The 15,113-nt window shown below is 25.9% G+C and overlaps 1 protein-coding gene and 1 long non-coding RNA gene across 5 annotated transcripts; both read right to left on the bottom strand.

Annotated features, from left to right (window-relative positions):
- Window positions 1-2,665: 2,665 nt before the first annotated feature.
- LOC102675069 (sex peptide receptor-like) lies at window positions 2,666-8,041 on the bottom strand. Of its 4 annotated transcripts, none has more exons than XM_031514276.1 (6): window positions 7,469-8,041; window positions 6,237-6,483; window positions 4,754-5,146; window positions 3,973-4,140; window positions 3,338-3,558; window positions 2,666-2,975 (listed from the first exon to the last, which is right to left on the bottom strand). In XM_031514276.1, exons 1-5 carry the CDS (start codon window positions 7,793-7,795, stop codon window positions 3,512-3,514), a joined length of 1,182 nt encoding a protein of 393 aa, XP_031370136.1. In that variant the 5' UTR covers window positions 7,796-8,041; the 3' UTR covers window positions 2,666-2,975; window positions 3,338-3,511. The 4 variants fall into 4 exon arrangements, with proteins under 4 accessions (XP_031370136.1, XP_006623866.1, XP_006623865.1 ...); XM_006623803.2 differs by having other exon boundaries at window positions 4,754-5,143; XM_006623802.2 differs by lacking the exon at window positions 2,666-2,975 and having other exon boundaries at window positions 3,037-3,558.
- A 3,576-nt stretch (window positions 8,042-11,617) lies between these two features.
- Window positions 11,618-14,983, bottom strand: LOC116186576. The gene is made up of 3 exons (XR_004151597.1): window positions 14,107-14,983; window positions 12,457-12,602; window positions 11,618-11,665 (listed from the first exon to the last, which is right to left on the bottom strand). It is a non-coding gene; the product is annotated as an uncharacterized LOC116186576 (long non-coding RNA).
- Window positions 14,984-15,113: the final 130 nt, after the last annotated feature.

Here is a 15,113-nt window from a genome sequence, read left to right as displayed (position 1 = left end):
ATATATATATATATATATATATATATATATATATAACGGGCTGTTTGGTTTCAATCCGCAACGGTATTATGGAGTACCAATTATCGCTAAATAAGCTAGTGTAACAATGCAGTGGCAATAATTGAAGTAGCGATAGATGCATTGGAACGATTTCCTTGAAACGATATACGCTCAATGCGAGCGCAATTTTAATTCAAACGTTAAATTGCGAAAGAGGCGCAACTGCTGAATCTCTCTCTCTCTCTCTCTCTCTCTCTCTCTCTCTCCCTGTTGAAAATAATATTTTCCGCGTATTCCTACAGAGGTCTCTATCCAAGTAATTTGTAACGATTAAGCGCACTCTGGCAAGAATGCGTAAATGATTTTATAATGTCGCGCTTTCCGCCGCCGCGAAGGTAAATTAGAAAGCTTAACCACGTATACGAGACTAGAAGATGATAAATGTTATATACTAGAAACGAGCGGACCATTCATTCGGTGGATCTATTTCAGAGAGGATTCCAGGAACGTTTGGAACGGAGAAATCGAGAGACACGCTATGCTCCCATTTCAACTGGTCGCGTATATAGTGGCCTCTCATAGTGTGGTATATTATCGTGTCTGTTACCTTGTGGTAGAGGCAGGCAATCTTATCGCAAACAAACAAACTTCTTTACGACGATTACACTCGATTCTCTCGAATCGACCTTTCCCCGAACAGAGCGTCCAAGGGCGCGCCTTCCGATTAAGGTCGAGACAGTTGTCCGAAACACTTCACGCATATATTAGTTTACACACTAATGTATCCTCTTTCTTATCGATTCTACATATGTATATGCATCTACACCCGTGCCATGCTTTCGATTTGTTAGTAAAACAGTTTCCACTTCGACATATGTAACGTACTTGTATACGACCTTCGAAATTAACCTCCGAATGAAAAATGATCCGTAACAGTAGTAGATCCAAACTTATCTAATTTTCGTTATTTAATTGCCGCTACAGCTGACCTTTCAAGTCGAACCGCGTCAAAAATAATGATCCGGTTATCGAACCGTCTAAGGTCAACGGTTTATGAAAAAAATGTTTTGATAATTTTATAACATCGTGTATCGATTTAATTTAAATAAAAAATAAAACTTTAATAAATCTATAATTAGGTTTCATTGTTAAAAATAAATATTTTGATCGAAGAAAATAAATTATAATGAAGATGAAAAAAGATTTGCGATAAATGTATATTTTCATCGTGAAATATTGTTTCAAAATTTAAATCTGAATAAAAAGTTATTTGTACGTATAATTTACTACATCTAACATTTAATTTTTAAATTATAGAGTTACAAGTTAGTGCAATATTTTTTTCCATATAAAGAATATAATTTTCTATAATCACTTTTATTTTTATTTTTTTTTTTACAAATAATTTTTGTTAAAAAAATCGAATAAATAACTCTTCTGTAAAAATAATTTGAAGATTTATTATATAAAATTTAACATTTTGTACATACATGTAACACATTTTTAACATTTTCTCAAGAAAGTAATTTCGAATTTATAAATTTTAACTTTGCAAGTCTCAAAGAAACATCAAAGGACATACGATATTATTGAGCTCACATTTAATGAACGTAAAACAAAAGCATGCGAAATTGGGTACAAAGAAATTTTAATGTAAAAATAAAGATATTTTTCCAGGAAAATGTTATTATTTCGTAAATATTTGCCATTGAATGCAAAATACATTAATGATCAAATAGAATGCTTATTCGATGTATGATGAAAGCTTACAAGAATAATATATTTATTAATATTTCTTTCAAATGATTTCCCCGTGCACAAGATATGAAATATATTTTACGGGAAGTTTTTATATACATTTAAATATATAGAATTTCAAACATATATTATCTTAATTTAAAAATAATGTATAACAAATAAAATAATAGAACATATTTCCATGTAAATTTTATCGAATACTTAATTATAAATAACCCTTAAAAAAATTATAAATTTTATGACGCGAGTGCTTATATTTTTATTTTACGTAAAAATATTATCTTTTTTTATTAATTAATAATAAAAAATAATAATGTTATTATATTATATTAATAGATATTATAGAATATTTTAGAAAAAAAATATATAAGCTATAAAAGTTTCATATATAATTAATGTACAATTGCCAACTTAAACATTCACAATGCAAGAAGCACAATGACAACACTGATAAAATTTAAATTATAAAATCATTGAAATATTGATAACTTTGAAAAGAATGAAAAATAATTATTTTCTAAAAAATAATAATCAAAATAAATTTATGTATTTATTTTTAATATTTATAATGTGAAACAAATACTATATCAAAAAAAAAATATACGAGCTTATGATTTAGATCGTATAAGATAACGAGCATATTTTAATAACCATAACCTAGTATATTAAGAATATAAAAATAAAATTATTTCAAATTTCATACTTCAGTTTTATATACCTATTAATGAAAAAAATTAATGAAGAAATATAACGGCATTTTTTCTTATACATTATAAATCCAGAGACAAATAAATACAAATAAATCAATACTGTTTTACGAAATTACTTGCAAAAGATATAGTAACGTGTTAAAAAATAGGAAATTTATACAAAAATAAAGATTTAAAAGGATAAAGGTGAACGTACCTTTTATACTCGTTCTCGAAGCGTCTCCTGTGTGTATATACAGATACTGCACAATATAGATTTAAATTTTAAGGAATCTCCGAAACTTTCATTGATAAAACTATAAATTTGAAAGGCTATCACTGCTTGATTTCACTTATTTTACATTTGTTACAAAATTTATGCTACGATTTCCATTCGGCGAATATACTTTAGCGTCTCAAACGAAGCTAGTTTCGCCATTGGCATTGTTAGTTCTTAGAATCGACAACAGGGGGTGCTCGAAATACATGGGTAGGATTATCTCCAATATTTAAATTCCATCTATTTGACTATACGAAAAATGTTAATAAATGAAAATTCGTTTCGAAAGATAATATTATAACGAAATGAATATAATGTAATATATAATGTATTTTGTACAATTTATGTTTTATACTGTGTATATTCATATTGCTATATTCGTTGCTACAAGTTACAGGTGTTTGTTACATGTATTTACGTAAAAATATGAATATTTACAATTTATACAATTTATAAAGATTAAAGAACATTATTGACATAATCAATATCATGATATATCATTACTGTTATATTTTTAACAGCAGTAACAAACACTTGAATTACAATTCGCAGTTAAGATATATTAACTTTAAACAAAAATTTATTCAATGTTAAATATATATTTAAATACCTTTCTAGATTTTTAGAGATGAAAGTATAAATTCTTCGTTTCAAAAATCAGTTTTTGATGTTCTCAAAGGAATTAAACAAATACGTAAGTAAATTTTGATGAATTTAGGAATACTGGATATGTACTTATTTTTTTCTATAGTAAAACATCACTGCATATTATATAATAATAATATTATTCATCAGCTCCATTTTGGCAGTGGTATTTTCGTTCAAATACTCCTAAATTCAAAAAAATTTTAATCATAATCAAATTATTTGAAGAAAATTATCTTTAACGCCATCTGTTGGCATAGTATATAAAGTTTTGTAAAAACTTACTTCTTATAAGATAAAGAAAATAAAATTTGAAATACTTACATTCTTTTTGTAAGAAATGTCGATAATAAATGTTATCAATGTCAAATTATATTATTAATGTACATAAATATAAAATATTATATTTTATTAGTATTTATTTATAAGTTAATGTCGATCAAAGACAAAAAAACAAATAAATACTAATTTTATTATTAAATTATTTTACTTATTCAAAAATCACAATCACTTTATTTATTCGATAAACAAAAATCACGGGAAAAAAACTTTATTATTTTCTTCTTAACTATACTTGTGTTACTTGTGTATGATTTGTACCTGTATTTCCATTATTTTGTATACAAATTTGTTTTCCATTATTCTTGGAAATATTCCAATGTTTGCAGAATAGTTCGTTAAACGTTTTCCTGAATTGTCTACTCATTGTACAATATAAAATGAAGTTTATGGCTGAATTTACAAGTGTTAGCATATCAATAACATCACCTGAAAATTAATAAATATTTGTTATATGCGAAGAATGAATGTTTATTTCAAAAACATTTTCTATCGAACATTATATTATTAATATATCATAAATGTTATAAATATTTTGATTAACAAAAATTTAACAATTAACACGAATCAAAAAATTTTTAATTTTACATTTTTTTTTCAAGCATATCAAGATTTTACAAATTCCACGATTTTCAAATTTTTTTTACTACATTGCTTGTTTGTATTGAATGCTTTATACTATACTGTTTTTATATTATAGTGACGATAACTTCGTTACTATACATAACTTCCTTCATAGGAAAAAATTCTTTTTCTCTTCGACGATATTTTTTTTTGTATCTTTTATAATTTAAAAAAAAATATTCAAAAATAAAAAATAATTATTACACATACATATATATTATATATTATATAATTATCTTGTTAAGTTATATTTTAGTCTTATATATCAAAAGATTAAAATCTTCATCATATTATATTTATGCAAAAATACATGGAATATTTGAAATAAATTATTGGTTATTGAGATATTTCAAACATGAAACGAATTATTATTTTATTTTTTAATTAATATTTGATAAATAATTTTTCATATACCAACCTAACATCAAATAACAAGCTTTGAAAAATCTTGGGCCAAGGAGCACGCTAAAAAGACCCAGAATTCCCTGTGGTAGTTCGGTCAATAGAAAAAGTAGTAAAACTGCGAGCAACATCATAGTAGTTCTATCAGTCTGTCGTTCCTTATCTGCTCTTCGACAACTCTTTTTTTTCTCGAAATTTTGTTCTTGAATGTTAGTCAATTTTCGCCTTCTTCGTTTTGCCTCCAATAGAACTTGCAAAAGTTTTAAGCTCACAATCGTAAGCACGAGGCAAGGAAAAAGTTTTATCACAACACTATAGATCCAGAAATTTAGTTCCTTTATGATATCATGATTTTCCGCTGTTTCTGTTAATCGGACGAAATATAGCGTCGTATTCGTCATATTTCCTAAACATCAAAAGAAAAAGATTCATTAACTTGTTATAAAATAAACGTAAAAAATTACAATGATTTTCATGCAATAATGTTTAATGCACTTAAAAGGATGTTAAGGAATGTCATGTTCTCTGTTCATTTTTTTTTTTTTTGTTTTTTTACGCAACATCCTTTTAAGAAGCTTTTTCTTCTTCGTACATAACCTTTGCTCAAAATGTACGACACACATTTATCTCGTAATATCTCAACATCATTTATTTACTTTTATCGTTAAAAATTTTACTTCTATCATTCCATTAATATTTATATCATTTTTAATCAAGAATTTTAATTTTATTAATTATGAAAACATAAAAAATATTTCGTGTATGTTATTCATATTATTATACGATATTCTCATATCAAAGTACATTTATACAGCTTAATTTTAAGGTAATTGATTACTAAGGTATTAAAAAATTATTTATGTCACAGTTTCTGTGATACTCAAATTTGAAGGAAATTGTATTAGCTAACTCAATATTGAGATCATTTTCCATGGAAATGGTATTATGATCTTGCCAGTAGAGGATGGAATTATTCCATTGAAATATGAAGTTCAATTCATTAATGCACGCGCTGCGTACTTCCAACTTTGCACTGATATTAAATCAAGATTACAAGTGCTATCAATTTATCCGTAAATATGTTCAATATCAAGCTTTTCGTAATAATTAGTAGGTATTCATTTTAATCATAATTGTTTATACTCATTTTATATTTTTATTATTATTGTTTTTCGTAAAAGATAACAATATATTAATTATAATTTCTAAAATATAAATACATATCAATTATCTTTATTTAGAATTTCAAATTTGGATATTCTATAATATTCCTTTTTTTTAAAATTATTTAAATTGTTTTAATATTAAAAATTATATAATATTTTAAATATATTAAATATTTTGGATATATTATATGTTTTAAAGTCAGAATCTAACCTAAAACGTTAAGTTTTGGAATCAAATCTTGGAATTTTAAGAATTGAATGAGAAAATATTGCTGATCAACAATAATTAAATAATGTGTACATAAATTAGAAAAATAAAATCAAGTTACTTACCAATTAAACTCTTATTTGGATTATGTACAGTCATTCCATTGGAATCGAGAAGTTCAACTTGTTTTCTTACTTCTGTTGTAATATACAGTGGTATACAAAGTATAGGGCAGAAAATATAAGCGATTAAAATAGCAAAAATAGTTCTTCTGTAACTACACCATTCTCTGTTTTGTTGTGGCTTTGCCACAGCCACGTATCTCCACACGGCCAATATCAAAGTTAAACAGATCGAAATCGTATGACAAACCTGTGAATTTTATTCCGCAAATTTTATCTTCATTTTTCCTTTTACCTTCGCAACGTAATTTTCAATTATAAATTCTATATATTCGTTTCACTTAATTGTTTTTCAACGTCCGAATTATAATCTAATCTAATCCGATAAAGAGAAAAATAATTTTTATAATCGTAATAAAATTCTGCTTTTTTTTTTCGTTTAGATATCATAAAATTTTACCAAGTTTGATATACATTGATACATGATTATTTCATTATTATTAATTTTCTTAAGAAATATAATATTAAATTGGAAAAAAAATAAAGCTAAATTCATTATTAAATTGCAATTAAATTTTTAATTATAAGTGAAGATAGAGAAAGTATAAAGCATTGGAATAATTGATTTCCAAACATGTAGGTCGAACCTCATCAAACAAAAGCAAGGGAATGACGATCTAGGAAGAATGCACTCATAATGCAATCATAAATACCAAACGATTTTATAGGTCAGTAGTACGATAATATTTGTTATCATTTTTCATTCGGAAACGCAAAATTACGCAGTTACCTTTCTTTTAATCAAATCTAGTCAAGATAAATGCTTAATAAATTTTTCTCATTTGCACATCGTAAAAAATAATTAAAAATTCGTAATAATTAGATTTCAAAGTAAATATAATTTATTAATTGAATTTTCTTAATCTCAAGTCTCTACAGTTTTATAATGAAATGAATATTCTTTCGATTCTTTTCAATTTCAATTTTTGTTATAATTAAACTGTGAATATTTATGAAGCTATATTCTATTCGAATATTCAATTAATATAATGATTTTCCAATAAATTGACATTATTTATGCGAAAAAATTAATTTATAACCTTAAAAATCTGAATCTTTCGATCCACGTCTCAAGATAATCAGAATTTTTACTATATTGATGTAAAAAAATATATATATTATATAAAATGAACATAAATATTCGCAATTCAAATAATCAATTGATGATAATTTACCTGAGAAAAGTTCGAGTGGAACAGCACGAAGATCGTCCATCCGTAAGTGAACGTGTCCCTTCTTGATCGACGATACAGATAAAAGTGAAACGCATAGGGTATGTAATCGATCATTACGAGCAGATCTGCTACGGCCAATCCCATTAAAATTATATTAGTCGGTGATCGCATTTCTCGTCGAGTAAGAACGAGAATGTTCAAAATGTTGGCGATCGAGCCGAAAATACAGACGAAAAGGGAGATCCATCCATGCAAATGCGAATAATACGAGTAAAAGGATGATAAATCGCAAACGTAGTAGTTCGACGATGTGTTAAAATCCGTCATGATTATTTTAAATCCGCTTCCTTCTTCTTTGTGTGCTTCGATTAACGGTTTTCTTCGACCGTTGAAATTCTAGCGGATAATTTCCAACGCGTATTAATTTCGATCAAGCGTATTTGGTAATCTTCGAATAATAGTAAAAGAGTTTGATTCTTCGGAGAGGCATAGAAATTTTTTCTTCGAGCAAAAATTTGTTAAATATTTCCACCTTCGATTTTTATCATTTGACCATTGATTAAAAAATAAACGAAAAAAAAAAAAAAATAGAAAATAAAATAAAATAAAACAATAAAAATTGTTTTATCAATTTTTTTTGTCTCTTAAAATAATTTTAGTTTACAATATTTTAATTTCTACTGTTATTATTTCTATTGTTATTATTAATTTTTTAATCAAAAAGATACGGTGAAATTATTATATTTAAAAATACGTTTTACTCTCATGTTTATATTTCAGAGAGAAGTCCGAAGGACTTCCTTTTCGAGTCTTGAAAAGTATTTCAATTTTATTTCTCTATCTTTTACAGACTCTTTGAAAGTGGTTCTTTATCCTTAACGATGCACTACTGAATCAATGTAAAAAGTTGAGAATCTATAAAATCCGTGAATACGTTGATTATTACAGTAACCACATCTTCTTTCAATTTTTCTTATTGAAATTAAACAAAACTATTTTTCCACCGTAATAACCGTACCGTAATAACTAAAAAAATTCAACAATTTCATTTACATTGTTATTTGATAGTTTTAATTACAATTTTAAAGAAATTCCTTTTCATTTATATAATCGTTCTTATACAAAAGTTTGACAATTTTAATCTTACTTTTCAATACCGAATATAACAAAGGAAAATTAAATAATAAAGAATTAAAACACTATTCTCGATGAAACTCGATTTAAGCGATTATTTATATATATATATTTATCAAAAGCGCCTAAATTCGAACATTGTCGAAGTTTGTCCACACCACAAGATGTAACGAGCCAAGTATCGAAGAAGTAAACAACGAGTAAGTAACGAATAAGAAGATCGAAGCGTCGCGATGTCGGCAAAGCTAATGTCGCCGCGACGCTAACCGTGCTCCAGTTGCCCCCAAATTTTAACGCAGACGCAGATCGCTCTTCTCTATTCCCCTTCTCTTCCCTTTCACCCTATCAGTCTCTTACTCTCATTTATCACTCGATTCAACCGCTTATTCCGTCTCCTTACCTTACTTACCCTTTATATCTGGCGTATAAATGAATTCTCGCTTCCTATTTTTTTCCCCCCTTTTTTTTTTTTTCATTTTTTCATAGATCGAACATCGAGCATTCGACGAGCTTTTTTCTATCCAAGAGGAGGAGGGGAGAAGGAGGAGGGAGATATCTTCTCAAAGTAACTATGAAACGAATATAACAATCGGTATGATGATGGTAACGTAAATTTTTTTATTGGATTTCGTTGAAATTCCAATGGAGTTTACGTTCGTGCAGTTTACATCTGGTGTACGATCCGATTGTCGATATCTTCAATTTTTTTTCTCGACTTGGCCAGTCGCAAAAAATTTCAGTCACAAATTGTGGACGTTTAATATAGTTCCTTAATGGAGAAAGAACGATGATAATTTTCACGTAGAAAGCCAATTATTAGCTCGATTAATCGAGAAATATTTTTTTTTTATCTTTGTTGAAACGGTACATTCGATCAAAAATAATTACAATAAAATAATTTTATGAAGAGTTTTCGAGATGAAATTCAACGAAGCATTAAAATTAGAGATATCGATTCTTCTCAATCGAAACATTGAAGACGAAGGCCTACGTAAGTATATTTATTATATTATATAATATTCTTTTTTTATGAGAAATTTTTTTTCTATTACAATAAAATATGACTTTCCTCGCAATCCCAATCATTTTCTTCAATTTCAATACGAATAAGCAATACTTGTTCTGAAATCTTCATCGTGAAGATTTTATTCGATGTGTATATATTCATTTATTGCAATTTGATTAATACAGAAATAATCGTATAAAATAAAATTGTAATTTATAGGAAACGATAAATGAATTGATTAAAAAAAAATAGGACACGATTTTCCCTCTTTTACGGTTCGTAAAAGATTGGGTGGATGATGATTTATTATATTATTATGTACAGTGAAGGTGGCAATTTTTATGGATATTGCATCGATTATATTTAAATCATATCACGATGAACGTTTTAATTAGTTTATGCTACTATTTATCTTCGTTAATAAAATAATACTTTGCACATTAACATTATTACAATTATTATGATTCTTATTTAATTATGAATATAGATATAAATTCTCGTAATAATAATTCATAATTATAGTTTTTTCACGTTTGGACGGAATTTTTTTAACCTGAAAATATTATCGACGTTGTTCTCTGGCGGGGAAAAAAAAAAAAGAAAAAAATAAAATCTCAATATGTACGAATGCAAACATAGTAGTTCACGTAGCATGATTTATACGTTTCGTAATATACATTTTTTTTTTGTCCCTTTGTACCGAGATAACAAATGTGTGTTTGCTTTAGGATATTTTTAAAATTGTGAAAAGTATTATTACTTAAAATTATGAGATTATTAATTAAAACAATTATATTTTACTTGATTTTATCATTACTATTGACGTAAAGAGAAAAATGTAAAGAGGAAATTTAATTATATAAATTCTCTTCTTATAGATAAATATCGTGATATTTTTTTTAAGATTTTATTGAAAATTTAATAGCTTTATATTACTTATATATGTATATATAATAAATCAAATAAATCGCAAAAAAATTGAAAAATAATCGTTATCTATAAAATATTATACAATTCAAAATATTCTTGCAATTTCACAGATTTAGATTAAGATTAATTTGAAGAAGAAACGAGAGAAAATAAAAATTTAAAAAAAAAAAAGGTTAAACAGAAATATACAAAAATATAATTATATAAATATAAATACGAATTATTTAAAAAAAATAGATATACTTAAAATTATGATAAAATATATTAAGATAATCATTGTTGAATATAGGATAATTCGTTTGACATTAATGTACTTTTCCTTGAAACAACATTTGTCATAATATTTTATATCATATTTAAATTAATCAGTGAAAACTGATAATTGATTTCTTCAAAATTTTATCCATTTCGTCCATATAAAAACTTCATGTATTCATGGTGTATTTATTTTATTTCTGAAAATTCAAAATAATTAAATTTGAATTACAATTAAAAATGTCACGAAATCGTTTCATCGATTATTCTTTATCTAGTCGATGAAAGAATTTTCAAACTTATTTTCGTGTTACAACATTTTGAATTAAAAAATATTCATCGAATCGAGTCGACTTTTTATTCCAATTTAATTTTTACTTCTCAACTTGAAAATAAAGTTATAAATTAAGTACGATGGATTATTCGACACTTTTTTTTTTTTTGTTTTTAAAGATAATTTAATGAAAAAGGAAGCAAGTTACAAGTTTCCTCGAAGCTTAAGAAACTTTTTCTTTTCAGTTTCAAACATGTAAAAGCAATTTCAAAGAAAATCGATGTTTATCAAAGTTTCAGGCACGAACGATTGGCAGCAAGAGGGCATAAAAAAATAACAACATTTGTGCATCTAACGTATATATCATAAATGTTGTAAATTTAAAACTTGTTTAGTTTCTTCAACTTTCCTTTATGTAAAACTGTCTATAAAATTTTCCTGTTCAGATTCAAATAAAATTGTGAAAAATGATAGAAGAAAAAAAATATACCTCAAGTTTTTGTCGTGTCGTACATCATTGTTTCCTTGAATAGAATTATTCTTGGCAGAAAAATTTTTGAAAAATCTTCAGAGTCTCTTCACTTTTCAAATTTCGTTGCTTTCGTTGAAAAAAAAAATAATAATAATAATTATGTAAATATCTATTCGAAGGAATAAAAATATTCGAAGGAAAAATTAAAAAATACATGATAAAATTTCATATTCATATCGTTGAAATTTTTTGCTATCATTTCCAACGCAGTAATTTGAAAAAGAATTGGTTTCCATTCGTTCATCATCAACGCGAATTATTCTTTTATCAATATTAAATGTTATTCGCTTACTTTTTTAAAAATTATTTATTTATTATATCTTTTTAAAAATATATATTTGCAAGCAATTATATAAATGAATATTATACATAAATTTTATGATATTTTATAGATGAAATTTACACATGTATAATGCCAATTATTCTATATATTCGAATAGAAAATATACATAACGTGATAAAAATATATTTATAAAATATATAAATATATGGAATACAAAAGTATTCGATATTATCACAATTAAATTTCTTTCTTTTGATTTTCCTCTTTTTAAATATGTAAATATGTAAAATATGTAATTTTCATGAAATTATAAACATCCTTTATTTGAGAAAAGTCTATTCAAATTTATTTCTTTTACTTTTCACGGCTATTCAAGCCATAACCAATGCTAGTTCTATATATAAAAATTATTTTTCCTCGTTGCGTTTGTCACGTTTGTGATTATTTTATAATATTCCCTCTATCGTCGATTACATCAGATTCTTTTCTCAACGTTTTTCTTTAACGAAGCTTTCTGTTCACAATTTTATGGCACATCGAATTTACGACGTAGAAAAATCCTTTTCGTATACACCTTCTTTCCTATCATCCGCTTCGTTTCTCTATCAATTTATTTTTCTTCTTTTTTATTCCATTCGCGTTATTTCATCGATGTTGCATTCTGTGTAACCAGTATCAAAAATTGTTTGAGTTCGTGTTAAATCTAGTTCTAGATTACTGCTTTCAAATAAAAATATATTGTTCGTTAATTAGAAAAAAAAAAGAAAGAAAGAAATGATAGTTAAAGAAGTGATAAGTTCCTTTCAATTATTATTATTATTATTATTATTATTATTACTTAATGTTAAGAAAAATGGATTGAATCGAATAATTGAAATCTCAATCAAATAAAATATAATAATTAAAATAATATAAAATTCGTTACATTTAATTTTATTTTATTTATTAAACTATTTGTATATTTTACTATTAGTAGCAGATTAATTTAAAATTTATTATTTATTTAATACGATACAAAATAATACATACCTTTCTTTTTTTATTATTGAATTGATATTTTCCTTTAATAAACAATTTCAATGCTCGATGTTAGAATCAATTCTCTGATTTAATCCATAGTCGATAAGAGATAAAAGTAATAAAATAAGGGAAAAAAGAATATTAGAGAATAGGTTATGAAATGATTCGATTAAAAGAAAGAATACAATACAAACCATTTGCTTTAATAACCTTTTTCCAATGAGATTCCAACTGACATATTCCATTTTTATAAAATTCCATGGTTTAGTGAAGAAATTTTTCTAATATTACGATTATAGTTTCTCAACAAACAAGTGATAATCAGTTGGTGAAATATCTGATAAGTATAATGAATAGGTTAAGAATTCATATTTCGATTCAGCTAATTTTTATAAAATGATTTGTGATGTATGTAATCAAGTTTGTTAAGAAGTTCAATGTCTATTGACTAATGCGACTTGTTTCTTAATCAATTTCTGAGTACAATTAAAAGTATTAAGTATAATTAAAATTATCGTATATTATTTCTCATCACAGGTTTCTTATAATTTTATTCAAAAATGAACTTTTACTGTTTCGAACTTTATGTGATAAATATACTTTTAAACTGCAACTTTTGATCCTCTATAGCATTTACTTTTCCAATTTTTTCATTTTACTTATTGTACCCAAATGTTTGAAAACTATCAATCGAAATACGTTTAAATCTGCGGATGTTTGTTTGTGGTTTAGCTTCCAAGTTCAATTTATCTTTGTTCAATATAGATTTCTATATTCTATTTCGACACTTATTTTCAAGATTCTCATTTTCAGATTTGAATTTTTATAATCATCATCGAGAAATCCTCTCATTGATAGAATTCAATCTTTTCCGAAAATTAATCTAATAATATTTCAATATGCTTCAGCTACATCGTAATCCAGCTTAAACTTATAGAAGAAATAATATTCTAAATTTGTTCGGTAACACCATATTGTTCACTTCTCAAAAAACAATTAAACTAGTACAAAAAGAAACTTATTACATAAAGAAAATATAAGAAAACAACGTCAAAATATGCTAAGCAAAATATAGGTTAAGTAGTTTAAAGTAGACTTTACAAGTCGCGGTTGATTGTCATTTATTCTAAAATTGGCAATTTCATATAGCACAATTTAATATTTAATAAAGGAAATAAGAACAAGCTATGTTATATAGATATACCTTTGTTTCTACTACACTGAGCTCCATGTCGCGTTGTACGGTTTAAAAAAGCGTAAAAGACAAAACACAGAATCAAGCGATTATGCTCAGTGACACTCAATTCACGCGTAAATATATATATCGCATCTTTACATATATAAACTCAACGAGTAAAATAATGAATATCGAAAGTGAAGAAAAAAAATAAAGAATATCCGTAAGTGGAGGAAAAAAAAAATAAATTTCGATACCTTTTTTTAATTTATTATCTTGAAAGAATGGCTCGTAGTTGAAGGAAAGGATCCCTCGTATCCCTAGCGCGAATTAAAATGACAGTATAGCGTTCGATTTATTTGACGTAGGCGGATGGAGAATCGATGAAACAGAATATATCGAATTTGCAAAATTACTTCCATATATTTTTCTTCAACCTTTTCAATTCTCTTTTCTTCTTCATCTAAACTACATATGGACAAACAAATTTTATTCGTTTCAAAGTGAGATGATTTTTACTTGTCTTTATTTTTCTCTATCTTTCAGATTATTTCCTTGTGCGCTAACATTCTTTCATTTTATTTCATCGGAAACACTTCTTGATTCATACGCATTGCAATAACTGGTGAAACCGTCGTATTCGTGAATACTGTGTCACGCACAGGAGTTATTTCTAATTTTCCATGTGCGAAATTGCGATCGTGCTTATTTTCACGAATTGAATTGAAAATTAATCGGGAAGATAATCGCGTAGCCAAGTTAAAATGGAATCCTGCAACAAGTTTCTCGAACGCGATCTTTCGAATAAATTGCAATATTAATAATGCAAAGAATAATTTAAAATTTGTTCGAGGAATTTACTGTGAAAATGTTGACCAACCCGTTTACTTATTAAATTTTACAACAACTTCTTCTGTATCGTTGTTTTGAAAATTATCTATCTACATTAATCGGAAAAATTGAAAGCACATGATATATAATAAATGTGCAAGTACTTCGATAAAAAATATCCTCTTTTTCTCTTTGCTGAAACG

Source organism: Apis dorsata, unplaced genomic scaffold (genome assembly GCF_000469605.1).
Source record: "Apis dorsata unplaced genomic scaffold, Apis dorsata 1.3 scaffold_949, whole genome shotgun sequence".
In the NCBI taxonomy this organism is placed as follows: Eukaryota; Metazoa; Arthropoda; class Insecta; order Hymenoptera; family Apidae; genus Apis; species Apis dorsata.
This window is presented reverse-complemented; position numbering and strand designations above follow the sequence as displayed.

Excerpts from the sequence above, each read along its gene's own strand:
- LOC102675069 (XM_031514276.1), bottom strand. The coding sequence starts at position 7,795 with ATGACGGATTTTAACACATCGTCGAACTACTACGTTTGCGATTTATCA. Across the intron at positions 5,147-6,236 it reads TCCAAATAAGAGTTTAATTG|TAGGAAATATGACGAATACG; the intron begins GTAAGTAACTTG and ends TCTTTTGATGTT. Across the intron at positions 4,141-4,753 it reads AGCTTGTTATTTGATGTTAG|GTGATGTTATTGATATGCTA; the intron begins GTTGGTATATGA and ends ATTAATTTTCAG.